The 17,948-nt window shown below is 40.6% G+C and overlaps 1 protein-coding gene across 2 annotated transcripts; it reads left to right on the forward strand.

Moving 5' to 3' along the window:
- Positions 1-3,712: 3,712 nt before the first annotated feature.
- On the forward strand, positions 3,713-15,742 carry tfap2b (transcription factor AP-2 beta). 2 transcript variants are annotated; one of them, XM_026143167.1, is made up of 7 exons: positions 3,713-3,798; positions 5,938-6,399; positions 7,875-7,929; positions 8,925-9,144; positions 9,465-9,583; positions 10,483-10,624; positions 14,712-15,742. In XM_026143167.1, the coding sequence occupies exons 1-7, from the start codon at positions 3,751-3,753 to the stop codon at positions 14,998-15,000; spliced, it is 1,335 nt and encodes a 444-aa protein (XP_025998952.1). In that variant the 5' UTR covers positions 3,713-3,750; the 3' UTR covers positions 15,001-15,742. The 2 variants fall into 2 exon arrangements, with proteins under 2 accessions (XP_025998952.1, XP_025998953.1); XM_026143168.1 differs by lacking the exon at positions 3,713-3,798 and adding an exon at positions 3,826-5,651.
- Positions 15,743-17,948: the final 2,206 nt, after the last annotated feature.

Raw genomic sequence — 17,948 nt, forward strand, 5'->3', positions numbered from 1 at the left:
TTTCTAAGTTAATATTATGGTAATCCTAGTTAATACTAATAAAATCTATAACTTTTTTCCAAGTGTAGTCATCTTAAAGACATAACATACAACTCCTATAATGGTCCATTAGCATAGGTTCATTATTGATTTTATATTTATTGCATAAATTGATTTCTGCATCATTCCTTTTTAACTATAAAGGGACAATTATTAACGTCTCTGTGGACTATTCCTCTAACCGCATTCACTGTTTGTGGCCAGAAAACAATTAAATGATGAGAAGTTTAATCGCTCGTACTTTTAAGCATCATACTCAGTTATTCCTCATATTTATTATGCCAATTTTCCCCAAGCAACAATAGCCTAATGTAATTATGTAAATGCACGAGTGTTCATATGATTTGGTACTATGGCACAAAGCGTGCATTGTCCTATAAAATGATTCGAATGATTCCAAAGGTTGAAAGAAACATCTTCACAGAGGTGCAAACTTGCAGCACAGCTAAACAACAGGCCAGACAGGTGGAAGCAAACAAACCATCCTCCTGTCTGAAAGCTCAGAGGAAGTCAAAATTAAACAAACGCCACTGATTTTTAGTTGCCTGTAAAAGTGGGGAGCACATAAAGCAGTATTAGTGTGGCATTTGTGTAATGTATGCTGATACATCGTGTGTCAAAGCCCTGCAGGATAACAACCACAACTATGCCTCCAGACTTCCAGACTGTCAGGACATCTGTTACTGCTGACAGTCATATGTCCTGCCATGTGTGTGTTTGTATACACATGTAAGTGTGTGTGTGTGTGTGTGTGTGTGTGTGTGTGTGTGTGTGTGTGTGTGTGTGTGTGTGTGTGTGTGTGTGTGTGTGTGTGTGTGTGTGTGTGTGTGTGTGTGTGTGCGCGCGCGCATGAGAGAAAGAGAGAAAAAAAGATGGGTAGATCTTTGGCAGCAAGGCCTTGCAGAGAAAACAGGAACAGCCGCGCTCCTTCAACATTCATGTCTGGTATCCTCAGTGTCATTTTTTTCCTTAATATTATTATTATTGTTTTTATTTATTGCATTAAGAATCAAATCAGCTCAAATGTGGCAACAATGTCAGAGAAAACACACATACATGTACCAGGACAGTACACTGACATATATAGACAACTTCATGAGCTCATCATTTGAACTGGATTTAAGAACTGCAGCTAAACCAAAGTCATATTTTACAACAGCTATATATAAAATAATTCTCCTTTGCAGTCATAACCTTATCTTAGGAAGAAATCCAGCATTCCATGAAAGGTCTTTTGAATTACAAAAAGTGCATGTATGGTGTAATGGCACTAGGGGGAGCAATTTACACACACTTGGGCAAATTCTCTTGGGTTACAGCATGGGACTGCTATAATTGAACTTGGCTTCAAATATTATTTTTGTTTACTATGGATTTAATAAGGAATTCTGTGCAAATGTTACAAAAAACAGTGTGTCGCTCAGCTGGTGGATTTCACACTGACTGGTTCAGACTGGAGACAAATGGAAGGGTAAAATACAGGGAGACAAATGGTATCAAATTCAAATCTGTCAAGCCAGGGAATTATGAATTCATAGCATATCACCAGTGCACAAATAAGCCTTAAAACTGGGTAAACCAGAATCACCCGTCTTGTGCTGTCCACACTCTGCAAGTGTTTGCTTTGACAGAAAAAGTGAATAATTTTCTGTCCTACCCTTTTTGCTTTCATCACATCACATGATGCTGTGCAAGAGGATGAGAAAATAACTCATAATCACAGTTTACCATCATGCCCAATATTCATTTAGTGCCACAAAGAAAGTGCTTTCACAACTCGAATCAACAAGTTTTCCAGTGTGAGATCTTTAACAGTGACACATAAACACCATAAAACAGATTTGTTGGGATGGTGATGTGATTCATAATGTGTTAGTTAATGTCAATCATGATGATAATATAATTTTGAAGTACCTAATGGAAAATTGTATCCATACTGAGCATGCCTCATATTAAAGCTGATCTGTCCCTTTTACTATGCAGCATCTGATCTTGTTACAGGCAGCAATGTGCCCAGATTGGGTCGATATAAAGCACACCTGTAACTACACATCACACAGGCTGAGCAGGAACTTATTCGTATATTTCTATCATAATCGTGGATGTGTAATTATTCCAAAGATTTTTGTTCCTTTATTTTTTCCTCACTGTTTATCAGAACCAATCTTTTTCCCTAAAAGGCAATGGTATGGGAACTTCTGAGTATATGGTGTCACATCATACCCAAATTTAAATAGCAGTGCAATAAATGACCACATCTGAAAATTTTTGAGGTGTTGTTTAAACCCTGCTCTGTTGCCCCGTGGGTGATGTGGTTTAGTCGTTAACACTCACAACAAGAAGGTTTCTGGTTCATATCGGTGCAGAGTTTGCATGTTCTCCCAGTCACTGAGTGGATTTCCCACAGTCCAAAGACTTGCATGTTAATTGGTTAATTGGTGATTCGAAGCAGTTAAATTTCACAGAACAGGGCTCTGTATTAATGTAGTAGTAAATGTGGCTTGTAGTTTAATTTTTTTTTAAAGCAGTTAGTAAAACTAAAACATGGCAGCCCATTTCTATGAGAATGTGCAAAAATCCTTCTTGCTTTAGTGCAGATTTTAGCCTTATACTGTAGTCATGTTGCTGGGTCTGTTTATTTGTGACCTGCAAAGACAACTTTCTATAGCAGAGTATAAACACTCCAATGCAAGCAACTGTACAGAGGGAACAGTTCAAATGGATGAGTGAAGGAAACCAAATGCAAGGCACAAGAGCTCACTGATCAACCAGTTTTATGTTGGTGAAAATGACATAAATCTTACATATCCAACAACAAAAAAATATCAACCCATCAACTCATTGGAGATTTCTTTTTTCTGAGGAAACATCATCATATTTTTGGAAGGATGGTGTTCATGCCTCCAATGGGGCTCAGAAGGAAACATTGGAAAATGTATTCCTAGAGCCATGAAACTCCTCAGGAAGACTGCAGTTTTTGGGATTTTTTTTGTTCGTTTGTTTGTTTCGTATAGCATCATAATGTAAATCTTTTTTTTTAACTCACAGTAAAAGACATAAATATATGGATTTTAAGGGTATGTTTTATGTAAAGCAATATTACGAAATAGATGCAAAAGAAATGTTGAGAAAAAAAATTAAACTTTATCGCATTGTCACATGTGTATGTAGAAATCTACTAAGTATCCCATTAGTGCTCCATTAGATAACGACCTAATTAATCATTTTTATTTATTTAATTTCGTTGTTTTTTTTTTATCACATATGATTACAAACATTTACAGTGAAAGAGATGAAAGTCAAGGTACAAAAAAAAATCTAACAATGCATAAGAGTTGCATAAGTGTCCAACAAGTAAACAATCTATATGTGGTTCAGTGCTGTGTGTACGAAGATACACACCACACTCGTGTATTAAAGTTACCTGCTGCTTTTAACCTGCCCTATTATTATTATTATTATTATTATTATTATTATTATTATTATTATTATTATTATTATTATTATTATTATATAATGTTACAGCAGTGGACTCCATACAGGGGTTCCCCATTCAGAAAGCCTGTCTGAAGGTACGGAGGGCGGAGGGAGGGAGGGAGGGAGGGAGGGAGAGGGAGAGAGCGAGAGCGAGAGAGGGAGAGAGAGAGAGAGAGTTGAGGCATCCCTTCTTCACTTGGCTGCATTCGGTTTACCGACACCGGAGAAGCGACCATGCTGTGGAAACTAGTTGAGAATGTCAAGTATGAAGATATTTATGAGGTAACGTTACCGTCCAGCTGTTTGTGACTCGGGGGAAATAGACTAAATGAAGTTACTAGACATGCTTTTGGAGTTCATTTGTTGGATGCTGTTGAGTGAAGTGTTTTCCACGAGGCTTTAAGGCCTCGTATTCATGTTGCGATGACTGTGGATATGAATTGGAGAACCATTTGGCACATGACAGATTTATTCAGGCATAAAACGGATTAATTTGTGCTGAAATGATTTCAAGTGCTCACATTATTTTAAGCTGTGCTTGTCGCTGTGGTGCAGTGTTCAGTTTTGGGTACATAAGATATGTGACACTGCCTACATGAGGGCTGTAATCAGTCAGATTTTACTTTGGGCTTTGGGGTAAATTAATATTTAAAGCAATCTAAATATCTTTTTTAACATAATAAAAAAATAATAAGGTGCAAGGACTATAAGCTCATTCCCAGGACCTCAACGTGACCCAGTAACTAATGAAAAGCTCATTTTGACATTTTTAAATTACAGCGAAAGACAAATAAGGTGGAGAACCGCTGTGTCAGAGCAGGGTGATGATGTGTAGCCTATGGAGTATGTAAATGACTTGGCTTTGATCCCAGAACAATCATTTTAAAAAAACGGTGAGGGGAAAGGAGAAAGAAAAAGTGAGAAATACGACGCGCGCGGGGGCGAAAACGCTGCCCCGGCTCGCGCTGAATGGGCTCGAGCACAAAGCAGACGAAGAAAGGGTATAGCTCGCGAGGCCCCTCGGCTGAGCCCGGTGGGAAGCCCTTGTCTCGTGCCACACATGGTTTTTCTCCCACGGCGCGAGGGAGGGGAGGCTATAATGTTGTTAAACAAGTCACCCAAGAGGGCAAAGAGGAGAGGCTGAACGGTCTACAATGCAAAGTTTAATCGCTGCTTCTGAGTTCACACGAGCCCCTCACGCGTCCTGCCTTGTCTCGGGTGTGCGTTTGTTTTCGGTTGGCAGCTGCAATATGACTTGAGCTGCCTTAAAATTTCAAGAGTGTGAGTGTGGTGGGGTGAAGTTGGGGTGAAAAGTCAGAGTAAAATCTGAAAGTGGCTAATGCGCTCTTTTGCGGTTACTGTGGGTTTGTGCGTCAGCTCAAAGTTCTTTTCTCTCTCTTTTTTTTTTTTGCTTTATTGGATGCATTTCCGCTTTGTTTGGCGTTGACTAACCCGGCTGGAAGAGAACTTGAAAACCTGTTGTTAATCGTCTCATAGTCGACCCAACAAGGCCTGTTTTTATTGCCATATTGTCTTCTATTGGTTTCTTTAACGTAAAAAGTCTGTTTGCACAGAAATTATTTGCGCAAAAGTGTCTCCACTGGCAAGAAAGTGCGCTTTATTGCGTCAGCTTTTATATATAAAGGGGCCCCAGAGCGGTATTTTATGTGACAGAGGATTCCTCACGGGTCTGGATACCCTGTTCGTTTTCTCCTGCGAGAGAGAGTCCTCTTTCAATCTCCTGCTGTTCGCGCGTCGTTTCGGCTCTCCACGGAATTTCAACGTCACTCACGGTTGCGCGAAAGGCTTCACGCTCCATGTGTCGCCAGTCCCCTGCCTCGCGCACATTAATATTCCTGTAAGTCTCAGTCATGAATAACAATTACACCGTATACCGGGGGTAGAGGAGGGAGCTCGGTGCTCACACTCAGAGCGGTGGCAGCTCCGGGCGGAGGAAGGTTCTGAATGGTGTTGTAGATCGGGCCGTGCCTGCAGATACTCTTCATTCTTACCTGGGATGATTTTGGCTGTATCGGCCCTACACGCTCCGTCCTACACCGCTATTCTACCGTGAACCCGCTTGTGATACACCGGCAGAAGGTTTACAGATGTTAGTTCATCCTTACTCCACCGCGGTGAGTTTTCTTCAGAGTATTTCAGAATTCGTTTACGCAAACGGTAAACCCCGTAGATATGGCTGGCAGGTTTTTAGTTGTGAGACAGTTTAATTTAGGCTGTGACATTTTTTTCCTCCAGGCTCTTATGTGTTTTTGTTCAGGAGTTTCAGTGCCAGTTAGGCTTCTTTGGCTACATCACCAGAGGCAATTTGCAAAATGATCTTGGGCCTTCGTTTCTTTAAATTGTACTTCCAGTTCTACAACTGGTTCAATTTTTTCTGTTCTTTTCTGCATCCTGTTCAAGGACCGGCATGACGGTGTCTCGAGCCACAGCTCGCGGCTGTCCCAGCTGGGTTCAGTGTCGCATGCGGGACCCTACTCCAGCGCGCCACCGCTGTCTCACGCGCCTTCCTCGGACTTCCAGCCGCCGTACTTTCCTCCGCCGTACCAGCCGCTCGCTCACTACCAGAGCCAGGATCCGTACTCCCACGTCAGCGACCCATACTCCCTGAACTCCCTGCACCAGAGCCAACAGGGAGCATGGGGAGCCCGTCAGCGGCAAGACCCCACGGGGGACCGGATGGAGAGCTCCGCTCTGCTGGCGCAGCCTCGGGCCTCGCTGCCCCAGCTATCCGGGTTGGACCCACGGCGGGACTACGGAGGTGTAAGACGGCCTGATGTGCTTCTTCACTCCGCTCACCCCGGACTGGAGCCTGGTATGGGAGACGGACTGCTACACGGGCTGCACGGTATGGAGGATATTCCGGTAAGTTAAAGGCACAGCTGAGATTTGCAGAGATTGAATGCACATATAACATAATTTCAGATTTTCCTGCTCCAATTATGTCATATAATTTTAAGAAATCATGTTTAAGAACAGGCAGACAATGGCAAATCCTCAGATTTGAACCATCGAGGAGAAAATTCGCCCTACTTTTATTCACAATTTATTGAATAGTTCATAGTTTGTAGATATAAACAACGTGCATTATAACGGTGAATTTCCCCATTTCCCCTGACAACAAAAACACTTCAATTGAACTAAAACAGACACATTTACAACACCCAAAAATAAGCAATAAATAAAATGGAAACCAATTTTCACTGGAAGAAAAGAAAGGATATATGTTGACAGTTGTCTTGTTCATTGTCTACGCATGACTCTCGTGCCTTTAGAGTTAAGGTCAGTGAACTTGGGGCAGCTCCCTCAGGGCTGGATGCTCACAGCAGCTGTAGCCAAACGGATGGCTCAAAGCTTAAAAAAAGAAAAGAAAAAAAAAAAGACTTGAGATACCCAAGAAAGACTTTTTTTTTTTAAATCAAAAGAGAAACATGTGTTTGCAAATAAAGCATCATAAATCTGGCTTTAGGCAGTAAATTAAATGTTCCTCGCGGTTTATTTAAAATTTCATTTTAACATAGTTTAACACGTTAGACATAGTTTTCAAAGACGATAACAAATTACGCAGATTAAATGACATTAAATTATAACAAAGTAAAGAATATTTTTTACTTTCGTTTTTAACGCAATATGTATTATTATTATTATTATTATTATTATTATTATTATTATTATTATTATTATTATTATTATTATTATTATTATTACTTGCTGTTTATTTCCTTTCTTAGAGTCTTGCTTTGCTGCTAAAACGCTATAAATTCACAGAGTGAGATACTAAAGACTTAGTGAAAAAGGTTTATTGTAAAGCTGTGTAGGATTTTCATTTTCTACTCGTTTCCCCCCTCAGGGCACAGCCATCACGAATTGTTTGCCATTTAACCTCCACAATAGATTCTCATTTCGGGCTTTCCGTGTTTGTGTTTTGCATTTATTAACCCCCATATAAATTTGTTTTTGCATATTTGTTTCTTTGTATTTGGCTGTGACGCATTCGTGACAACACCCGGTCTATTTAACAATTTATTTGGCAAGATGATGAATGACACTGATGAATGATGGGGGTTTGAATGTGTGGGAATAGCTGCTTCTAACCACGTCGTGATGAATGAAAGCACTGCATTATGAGCTAGATTGGACCGATGTCTGAAAACAAATAGCTCAAACGTGTATTCCGCCCCCTCCTTTTGAAACCTTACATGAATATTTTTTCTTTTTCTTCTTTTTCTTTTTTGTTTTTGCTGGACTGTGTGATTGAGGCTTGTCAGGTAAATCACTGGTTAACTTTGTGTACAACAGGGTTGAATGTTTTGCATTTATCTTCTCTCTTTTTTAAACAGACCGCTGATGACACCAACGGGACGAGCATCCTGGATCAATCAGTGATAAAGAAAGGTAGAAACACACATTCTCTCTTTAATACAAAGACACACATCTCTGTTCTCTGGGCAATGTGGCCTTACTTTAAAAATATATATATATATAGTAATAATTGAAGAATATCACAGGTGGAAAGAGGAAATACGCGCGCTCTATTCTCAAGACAATTTATTTGGGTTTCTTCACTCCTGGGATATTTGGATAGGTTCTTATGAATTATAATGATTTATTGTATGGATATGTGTGTAACCTCCGGCCCAGTCCCTCGGGAAATGTCATGATCAGTATGGTTGTGACCTTAACTGGAAAAGGCGTTCTCGCCGAGTCTATTCATGGAGTTTCTCGTATTTTGGGGGCCGGGATGAGGAGTCTGAAGCCGAGGTAACGACCCTGGTATATTGACTATCAGGCAGTGTGTCGCTGACAGGCTGCCACGCTGCCGCTCTGATGATGTGCGGTGATTTAGTTACGGGATGTTGAGTGACTGAGCTCCCCGCGGGGCATTTAAGCCGCTGATGTAATAAATGGCATCGCTCACGGAGATCTCGTGAGCTCGTTTAGAGCTAATCTGCGGCATTATCCCCCGTGGAGCCATCAAAACCCCCTCGCACTGGCCCTTATATGCGCGCATCCACGAGGCAGGCTGGCTGGCGGTTTCCCCTTTACTTCACGACATTAACAAGAGCATTAGCGCGCGGGATGAAGAAGCATCAAGTGCTGCTGGTGGGTGTTAAACCGGCCGTGGAGAAAAGACAGGGAGGTGGTTAATGCGATTTGAGAACGTGAGCCAATCAACAATCGATAACGCTGTAATGAGAATGTCGCGCGACATTAAATAACAGCAAATGCCCGGCACGTGGGCGCTTCATTAGGCCAGGGCCGCCCCCTGCGCGCGTGGTCTCACTGAGCAAAGTTTTGGCACAGAGGAGTGATGTAAAGATTTCAAACTTGTGCCCCCTGAATGTGAAAGCACGTTATGCAAGAAATCCACTCTAACCTTCCTCTTTCAGTCCCCATGCCACCCAAGAACGTGGGTTCCCTGATGCTCGGTAAGGACGGGCTGATCGGAGGAGTGACCGTGAACATAAACGAGGTGTTCTGCTCGGTACCAGGCCGCCTGTCGCTGCTCAGCTCCACTTCAAAGTATAAAGTGACCGTAGGTGAAGTGCAGAGGAGACTGTCCCCGCCCGAGTGCCTCAACGCCTCCTTGTTGGGGGGCGTGTTGAGAAGGTACGGATGTAGCCTTAAAGCATGTTGACGCACAACGTGGAGTTCAGGAATAACCTCTAGAAACTATGAGGAAAAAACTTGTGTGCATTTAATTTGCAGGAGCAGTTATTAATGAGACTATGAGAAGCATGAAAAGCTATGCCATATAGATTTTTTTAACATTAACTGGTAGACGAGATCAAGCTAAATAAATGTTGTCCAGAGCACATATTAAAATATTGTTTGTTAATTTGGAGCGATTTATGACATTTCGCCAACATGTGTGCGCCGTAAGTTTTACTTTAAATACAGTTCATATGCTTTCCTCCTTTTTTCTGCAGAGCAAAGTCTAAAAACGGTGGGAAATGCCTGAGAGAAAAGCTGGAGAAGATTGGACTGAATCTACCTGCTGGGAGACGCAAAGCTGCCAATGTCACACTACTAACATCACTCGTGGAAGGTAACCGACTCATTTTTTGGTGATAAAAGCCAAATCTTTATTTTTATTTTATTTTTTTATTATTGTTTTCAAGAGTTTCAGGATTCCCCTTCTGCTTTCCCCTTACACCGCCACAACTCCCTGTAACCGGATTTCTGGCTATGAGCACAACTCAATATAGTGTCATTTATCAAAAAAATATATAAGAAAAAAATAACTTTTTTTAAAAAAGTTTCTATCATGTGAAAACTCGAGAAAAAATATATGAATTGCAAAAATCTGGGATTATAAAAGTCATGCGTGAAAATGCGCCTTTATTCATAAAATGTCTGTTAAAATGTAGCCAGGGAAATATTCATTACCGATAGATGTGTTTGAGGCTGCTAAATTAACGGATTAAAGACTGGAGGTTGGGCCCATGCCTTTGGCTACACCAACATATAGACCGAGTGCCTGTGTCTTACTAAAAACAGGTAACGTGAATTTACTTTTTAAAGAAAGTATTTCTTTTGAGTGATGACGACTTACTTTTAAATATATAAACTGCACGAATGTTTTATTCGTGCCTGTACAGTATAACCCAAAATAAAGTGGATCATTTTGAATATTAATCAGCAAGTAAAAGGTACTAATGTTTAGTCTACATGATAAAAATAAAAAATAAAAAACTTAAAACAGTTTAAGTGTTTTTGAGTCAGCTGAGAGGACAGCTGTGGAAGGGTTCTGCCTAAAAAGATACGGCTTTTTGTCAGTGACGTTAATGAGTTAAAAAATGATCATATGAATAATTAAATGACACCTGACAATACTCATACTTTAATTGAAGCCAGTATCTCGTGAACCGAAAGATCTTGTTCGTTTGTATTTATACTTATATTTACAGTTGCAATATATAAGACATCTAATACCTTCCCCCACAGGTGAAGCGGTCCACCTGGCTCGGGATTTCGGTTACATCTGCGAGACGGAGTTTCCCACCAAAGCCGTGAGCGAGTACCTCAACCGCCAGCACGCGGACCCCAACGAGCTGCACACACGGAAAAACATGCTGCTGGCGACAAAGTGAGTTTGATGGAGCGTTTGATTAGATTCTGTTCTCTCATAGCCTTTATGGGTGTTTTCTCTCATACAGGATATAGACTGTCTGCACTGCATCATATAGAAGTGGATGGAGGATGATGATGGGATTGAAGTGCGAGAACGTAATGCTGAATTATAATTCAAATGGCTTTTTTAGTATTAGGACACATTCAGACACAGCAGGACATTGTTGAAAGTAAGGTGTCAGAAAGACTGGGCCCTAAACCACCTTGCAATACTTCAAGTCAGCAAAAAAACAAGGAGTAAAAATCCAACAAACAACAAAAGAGCAACAAGAGAAATAAAGTTAAATGTTTGGGTTTTTTAAAAGTCCAATATGTCTCAGATGCTTCTAATTCAGACTTCTTGTTGCAATTTAAATGTTTCAGATTTTTCCCATTAGACAAGGTTTACACATCATTACTGCCTTTTGGTAGCATTTCGGTTGTCCTTGTGTTTTGTTGTCCATTGAAATTGCATAACATTTACACATACATTCTGAATAGCACAGGGCAATCACTTTCTGCAAATAGGTACATTTAGGGAGAATTAAATTATTATGAAATTAAGGCCAGTCTCATTTCCTGAGGTCTTTATGGTCCATTTTAAGAAACCCAGAGGGTGTGAACCCCTGCTATACTCTGTGCCTTATCCTATAGTCCACTCTGCCTTAGTGGCATTTGGAGAGGAAATTGTGATATTTTTTTAATGAAACCCACTGAACTATATCTAACTTGTATTTAAATGGCTGACTGGGGGAAAAAAAACTGCAATGCAGAAAAAACAGGGCAGTTAAAGTCAGGTCAAGTATTTGAGAAATGAGCTAAAATAAAGCCAAGAATCTAAACCAAAATTAACAAGACATCAGTTTTACCCTTTTTATCAGGACAAATTGTGCACACATTAGCTTCCTTACAAGCAGCTTTTTCACAGAATAATCTTGAGGTGAGGTGGGGCACTATTAACACAGCCTATAAACACAAACCCTGATGTTTCTATATCTGACCTCAGTTTCTGGTCTTAGAGATAATCTGTTTTATTTGCACTAATGTAAAGTTACTTGTACTGATATATTTTTTATTAATAATTAGGAGATCCTGGAATTTAATTAAGGCTCTTCTGAGTGCACATGGGCAAGATAGGTTTTTTTTTTCTAAATAAGTGTTGAAGATTTGAAATTAATTTATAAAAGTCCTCCACTCAGGAAGCTTATATTTTTAGCTTGCATAAGTGTTGTTGTCTGCTAGCCTGCATAAACCATCTGTCCGTCTATGTGTGTGTGAGTGTGTGTTTGTGTGGTGCTCAGTATGTACAATGTGTTTGGTGGTGGATGTCTGATGCTCAGATTGAAACCTGTTCCAATACTGTGCATCAGTGCTGCCTGTTAGAAATTCATTATTTAGCAGTGGAGTGTTTCAAGTCGTCAGAAAACAACAGCGAGAGCCTTGAGTGTAGCCCGGGGTGGCGGCTTCTCCTCTCTACTCCCCTAACCCCAGCTGGGCTCGGCCTGCACAGCCTGTCACTCATTTGCTGGAGCTCTGCCCTTAGGCCGCTTACAGGGTGTGTGCGCACGGGCTGTGCAAGTATGAATCTGTGAAAGGGGGGAGGAAGAGGGAGAAGGAGGTCTCTTGAATTTAAAATGTGAGCCTAAAACCAGGGGATGATTTAACAAGGAGAACTAGGTGAATAGGTTATTTTCTTTTACAGTTGCACTTGAAATCCAATGAAAAATTAAGATCCATGTTACTAACCACACATTCTTATATCTAAATATTAGTTATTCATTTAGAAAACTCTTAATCGGATGATTTTTGCATTATTTTCACTGAAGGGGTATGCATTTTCTCCATTATGGAAATATGCAATATTTGAAATTACCCTTGTTTCTCTGGGTTCTGCTATATCACTGTATTTCACATCCTCATAGATCAGAATGACTGATCTTTGAGAATGATTGAATTACATACAATTCAATTGTACTGAATTGTATGTAAATTCAATACATGCTTTAAGTGTCAAAAGTAGTTAGGAAGAAAATGTTTATCTTCTCTACAAAAATAGGGAAATGGGAATGGTAAAATGCTTGTAATATACATAAAAACACAAACACCCATGCTAGAACTGAACTCGTGCTCTCCCTGTCTCCAGGTGCAGGTGTTAATCACAGACTGCTTTTATGTTCATGCCTTGTTCATGAGAGTTAAACAGAGTTAAACAAGGCAAAACTGAAAGAAAATATGTAAGGGTTCACGGGGGGAGCACTGGGGAAAAAAAGAAAGAGTTAAAAAAAAAAAAAGGTATAAGCAGGATTTTTTTTCCCCTTAAGTCATAATACGGTTAATTTTTGTTCTGTTAAGTTTATTCATTGAACACAATCAAAAGGGAGTCGTCAGAGTGGTGGGTTTTTCTCTGTGAGGTCATGAGGTTTTTAATATATAACATTACTCTGTGACGTTTAGGTCATTCTGAGAGATTATAAGTAACCTTAGCCTTCATCCTCATACTATGGAAATATGTGAATTTAGCTTTTGAAAAATGTTCTCTGAGTCTAAACATTTAGTGACAAAAAAACAAAACAAAACAAAAACTGTAAATTTCAATTTAGAGGGATATGATTACGCAACACTAATGATGGCTACTATCAATTTGTTCTAAATAAATAATACTGAATGGAATTTTAAAAAATACACACACACACACAATCATCTTCCTCTTCCAATGCGTTTCATTTTAAAATAAGCTTCAATTTTTCAAATTATAAAATGAGCTGTTTTATGTATTCTTTCCTTTCTGGAAAGGTGGGTAGAGCTGTGCCGCCTTTAGGACCTGCTAAAGAATTTCATTAGTCTGGGTTTTGGAACTGTTCTGAATAATTTTGGGGGTCTTTTCCAAGTTCGCATCTATACAGCTTGCTTTGCATTATTTCAGCCGTCTACTAAACTGCTGAAAACTTAATGCAGCCTACTCGGTGCACAGCGCTCTATTCTGCAAGCAGTTTTAGTTTGAGTGGTATTGCTTTCATTTTAGGGAAGTCTAAAACTAACATTGCAGTTTAGCATTCATGCCTCCAACATTACTGTCTTTGAGCTGTGTTTCAACAGGGAAGTGGTTGTCCCACTTTTTTTTTTGATGTGCCCCTTTCAAAAGCTGGGGAGGGGGGGGGGGGAGGAATCACACTCTCCACCCCACACTTTTAAAAATAAAAAATGATCCAACTTGAATTTTAGTTTGATAAAACACTGCACAATTGTGTCAGCAAACTCAACAATGAAATTAGTTTCATACCACCCCCCCCCCCCCCCCCCCCCTCTTCCTCGCCCCACCTGCTGTGGTTTTATGACCCACAGTTTGAGAACCACAGCTACAGGGCATGATTTTCCAAAAATGTGAAAGTCAAACCAGCATGGAGATTTGAGTCAATTTGTTTCTTTTTGTAAACACTGAACTGTGAAATAGCAACATGTGATTCCAGCATATGAACTGATTGTATTCACTGCGGTTTCCAGAAGAGCTGGAGGAAAGTCTGCAATCAATGCAACAAAATTCCCTCACTGTCACTGAGAAAGCTCTCAGTCTGCTCTTGGGGGACATTTAGTTACATTTTGCAATTAGGCATGCCTGCACAATTTACATCTGGAATGGGACTCAGAAAGTCTTAAGTACTGTAGGATCAGGTAAAGTGTTAGTTACTTTATAAAGTTCTAGTGTTAAAAATGCCTACAAAGAATTTCAATAATCAAAATTCAAATCTAATTATGTGCAGCTAATGTTTTGGGGCCCAAGGAAGTCTTGGGCTCTGAGGGATGTTCTTTATTGTGCCTGTGTGGTAATTTTCGAATATTGGCTTTTAGAGATTTTTAATATGATGTTGTCTGCTCTGCATTTTGTGTCAGCTTTGTCATTAATAACCTTCTTGAGGAAATCCTGAATAAATCATCAGTGTTTTGTTTTAATGACAGCAAACTGGCAGTTATTTGTCATATATCAGCTTTCCAAAAACCCTTTTGGGGAAAGCCTAAGATGATGCAGAGCTCCCTCCTGACGTCTTGTTGTGTCTTCTCTCCTGCAGACAGCTGTGTAAGGAGTTCACAGACCTGCTGGCCCAGGACAGGACTCCCCTGGGCAACTCAAGGCCCACCCCCATCCTGGAGCCTGGCATCCAGAGCTGCCTCTCCCACTTCTCCTTAATCACACATGGTTTTGGTTCGCCCGCCATCTGCGCTGCACTCACCGCCCTGCAGAACTACCTCACCGAGGCTCTCAAAGGACTCGACAAGATGTTTCTCAACAACCCTCCCAACAACCGGCACGGGGATGCTGGCAAGACCGGCGACAAAGAGGAGAAGCAGCGGAAATGAAGCAGGAGAAGGAGGGGAGTGATGATCGAGAGCTGAGAAGGAGGCAGACACACAGACAGAGGCGTTACACCGTTACTTCTAGCTTTACACCCCTGCGACTGACCTGCCACGCACGGGGCTGAGGTGGAGGAGGAAGGGGAAGGCTCGGCAGAGAGAAAAAGGCAGAGGAAGACACCCGTGGGCCAGTGTCAGAGAGCACAGAGGGATTTTTCATCTGTGTTACGTTCTTTTCATTCCCCTGAGGACATGGTGGTTACTGTGTTACATTCATTTCGCTCCCCCTGCCTGCATCCTGTGAGACTGAGATGCTGTGAGCAGCCAACAAACAACATTGTGTCTGTGTGCCTGAGTGAGTGTGTGCTTGTCTGTGTGTGTGTGTTTGTCTTCACACAGAAAAAGCATTGTGAGATTGGGTGATGAGCAATCTATATGTGAAACAGGGTTGTCTGGTTATTTAACACAAGAGGAAGGAGAGGAGGAGAGGTGTTAATTTATGTGTGTAAATATTTATTTATATTAATTTAAATGGATGGTTGTGTAAATAGGTGCGCCAGCTATTTTGGAGTAGGCCTATTAATCTGTGATTTGACCTTTGTGAGCCGTTTGGGGGACAGGACTCATCCAGTGTTTTTCCTGTTCTTATAGAGCTGTTGTCATGGTGCTGATGATGGGTAGACATGCTTCTAATTGTCCAGTGATTTCATTTCTATCATATTGATAATAAACCATGTGTTTTATTATGCGAGGTGTGCAGCCTGCGCCTTTTCTCCAGGGAAATTTCAAAGCAGAGTCTCAGTAAAGGCTGGGGTTCAACTTGTATTCATTTGTGTCATGAAATATTGAAGAAGAGCAGCTTTCTGGAAGAAAATTCAACTTTCTGAATGACCGGAAGTGGATTGATGCCAGGATTTTAACACTGTTGTTCAATGTGTAATAAGTCAGGTTCACAGGTCAGGCATCTTTGGGTGTAGGAAGAAAAAAAGACTGATATCCGCTAAATGGCGGCCAATGAAAACACCGAACCACTCAAATAAATGACTGGCTACACTGACAAATTGTATTCCAAATTTTAGAGATACATTAGCATCAAGTTTCTCCGTCTTCTTCCCTTCAGTTTTGTGTTTAGTGTTTTGTTCACTCTAAAAGGATAACACAACAAAACTCACTACCTTAGAGATTATCGATTGGTACTGATTTAGCTATGGCAATGGTAAAATGGTAAATGGCCTGTATTTATATAGCGCTTTACTAGTCCCTAAGGACCCCAAAGCGCTTTACATATCCAGTCATCCACCCATTCACACAAACATTCACACACTGGTGATGGCAAGCTACACTGGGAAGTTCCGGACCTTATCTATAACAAGAGATACGCGTGCCAATCATATTGAATACATTCCTTAAAAACAGTTGAATGGAACACGACTCTGCTAACATCTGTTTTTAACTTTTTTTTTTACTATAGGATTAAACTAAAAATATGGAAATCTGGGCCAACAAAGGAGACAAAGGAACTTTACAATGCAATTCCCTCAAAAATTAGAGACAAATCAATTCACAGCTTTCACCATCTTCAGAGGAGAAATAAACACAACTTTTTACAAGAGCAAAACGCCAAAAGACCAGCATTATTGTTGCAGTTGTGAGGTAATTTAAGAGCTTCAAGTAGATTCCAGAACAGAAAAGCCCTTACTCTAGGACCAAGATAAGCAGTTAAGGTTAAGGTGTGTTAGGCCCTAAAGGTCCCCTGACCACATTTAAACTATGTTTTCTCCCATTTAAATATTACAGATTTAAATTGCAAAGGGGTATGACACTACATGTATTTCTCTTAGTATCTTTATCTTTCTGCCAGGAATAAAACGAGAAAACTGTTGGACTTACGGATATTTAAAGGCGCAACTTTTGCAACTGCAAATAAAAAAGTCAGCACATAAATTCAAAAAGAGGGATGGAGCCACTTTAATCCTAATTAACCAGGTATTAAAACGGCCTGTGAGTGCATAACTGCAAGTTAATTGTTTGCTGTTTGGTTACACCATCTGGAGTTGTAATGCTAATTGAGGAGGGCAGGTTTTATTTCTTTAATGAACTACATATACTCCCAGAAACTGCTGATTATTGATTGTTTTGTGGTCATGAATATTATATACCCTTAAAGTATCATTCTTATTATTATTATTCATGCTGTTATTGCTGTTTTATTATTCTATAAGTAATAGCCTTGCGAGGTTTAAAATGTCCATATATTGCAACAAGGTCTGAAAACACGCCCGCGCGCACGCACATGCACGCACCATGATGGATACTGTCTTATTCCAGGGAGATAATTGGCTGTATTTTCCAGCCAGTGAGGCCTTTTTTCAGAGAGAGGCTTCTCTCTCACACGCGCACATGGGGAACAGAATCGTGCCTCGCGGGCTCGCTTCTCTTCTGCGGTGGGGATCTACCGCCGGTGTGCTAATGACGAGTGAGCGCGAGACGCGCAGCGAAAAGCAGAAAGGGCCACAGAAAGAAAGCTAATGAGAAAAAGAGACAGTGGAAGGAAGAAAATAAGGCAAGAGAGAGGGAAGAGAGGGAGCCCGCGGGCTCACTGTGACCCGTAGAGTGGAACGCTGCGTGACGCAGGTGCAGAGTTCAGCACCCGCATGTCCGCGAGCGATTCCCGTTCAACAAAGGCAGGAAGCTGCTGAGCATCAGTGGCCACAAGAACGGCAGGTCCGCTGGAAAAACAAACAAACAAGCCAAAAACAACAAAACAACAAACGCGAGGAGAAACTTGGCTTTTAAACAAATTAGCTCAGACCGCACGATAAGTGTGACAGCGTCGATTTAAATAATAATTAAAGGCACTCGATATAAAATAGTTTAATTGAAATTTTAATGTCACCCTACATTGCACCGTTAATCAAAAACGATAGACTGTGTTTCGAATGATTCGCAGCAGA

The sequence above is a fragment of the Astatotilapia calliptera genome, chromosome 15 (assembly GCF_900246225.1).
Source record: "Astatotilapia calliptera chromosome 15, fAstCal1.2, whole genome shotgun sequence".
NCBI lineage: Eukaryota > Metazoa > Chordata > Actinopteri > Cichliformes > Cichlidae > Astatotilapia > Astatotilapia calliptera.

Bases quoted from the DNA above. Each gene is read 5' to 3' on its own strand.
- tfap2b (XM_026143167.1), top strand. From the start codon at position 3,751: ATGCTGTGGAAACTAGTTGAGAATGTCAAGTATGAAGATATTTATGAG. The intron at 3,799-5,937 runs GTAACGTTACCG...ATCCTGTTCAAG, and splicing joins AGTATGAAGATATTTATGAG to GACCGGCATGACGGTGTCTC. The intron at 9,145-9,464 runs GTACGGATGTAG...TTTTTTCTGCAG, and splicing joins TTGGGGGGCGTGTTGAGAAG to AGCAAAGTCTAAAAACGGTG.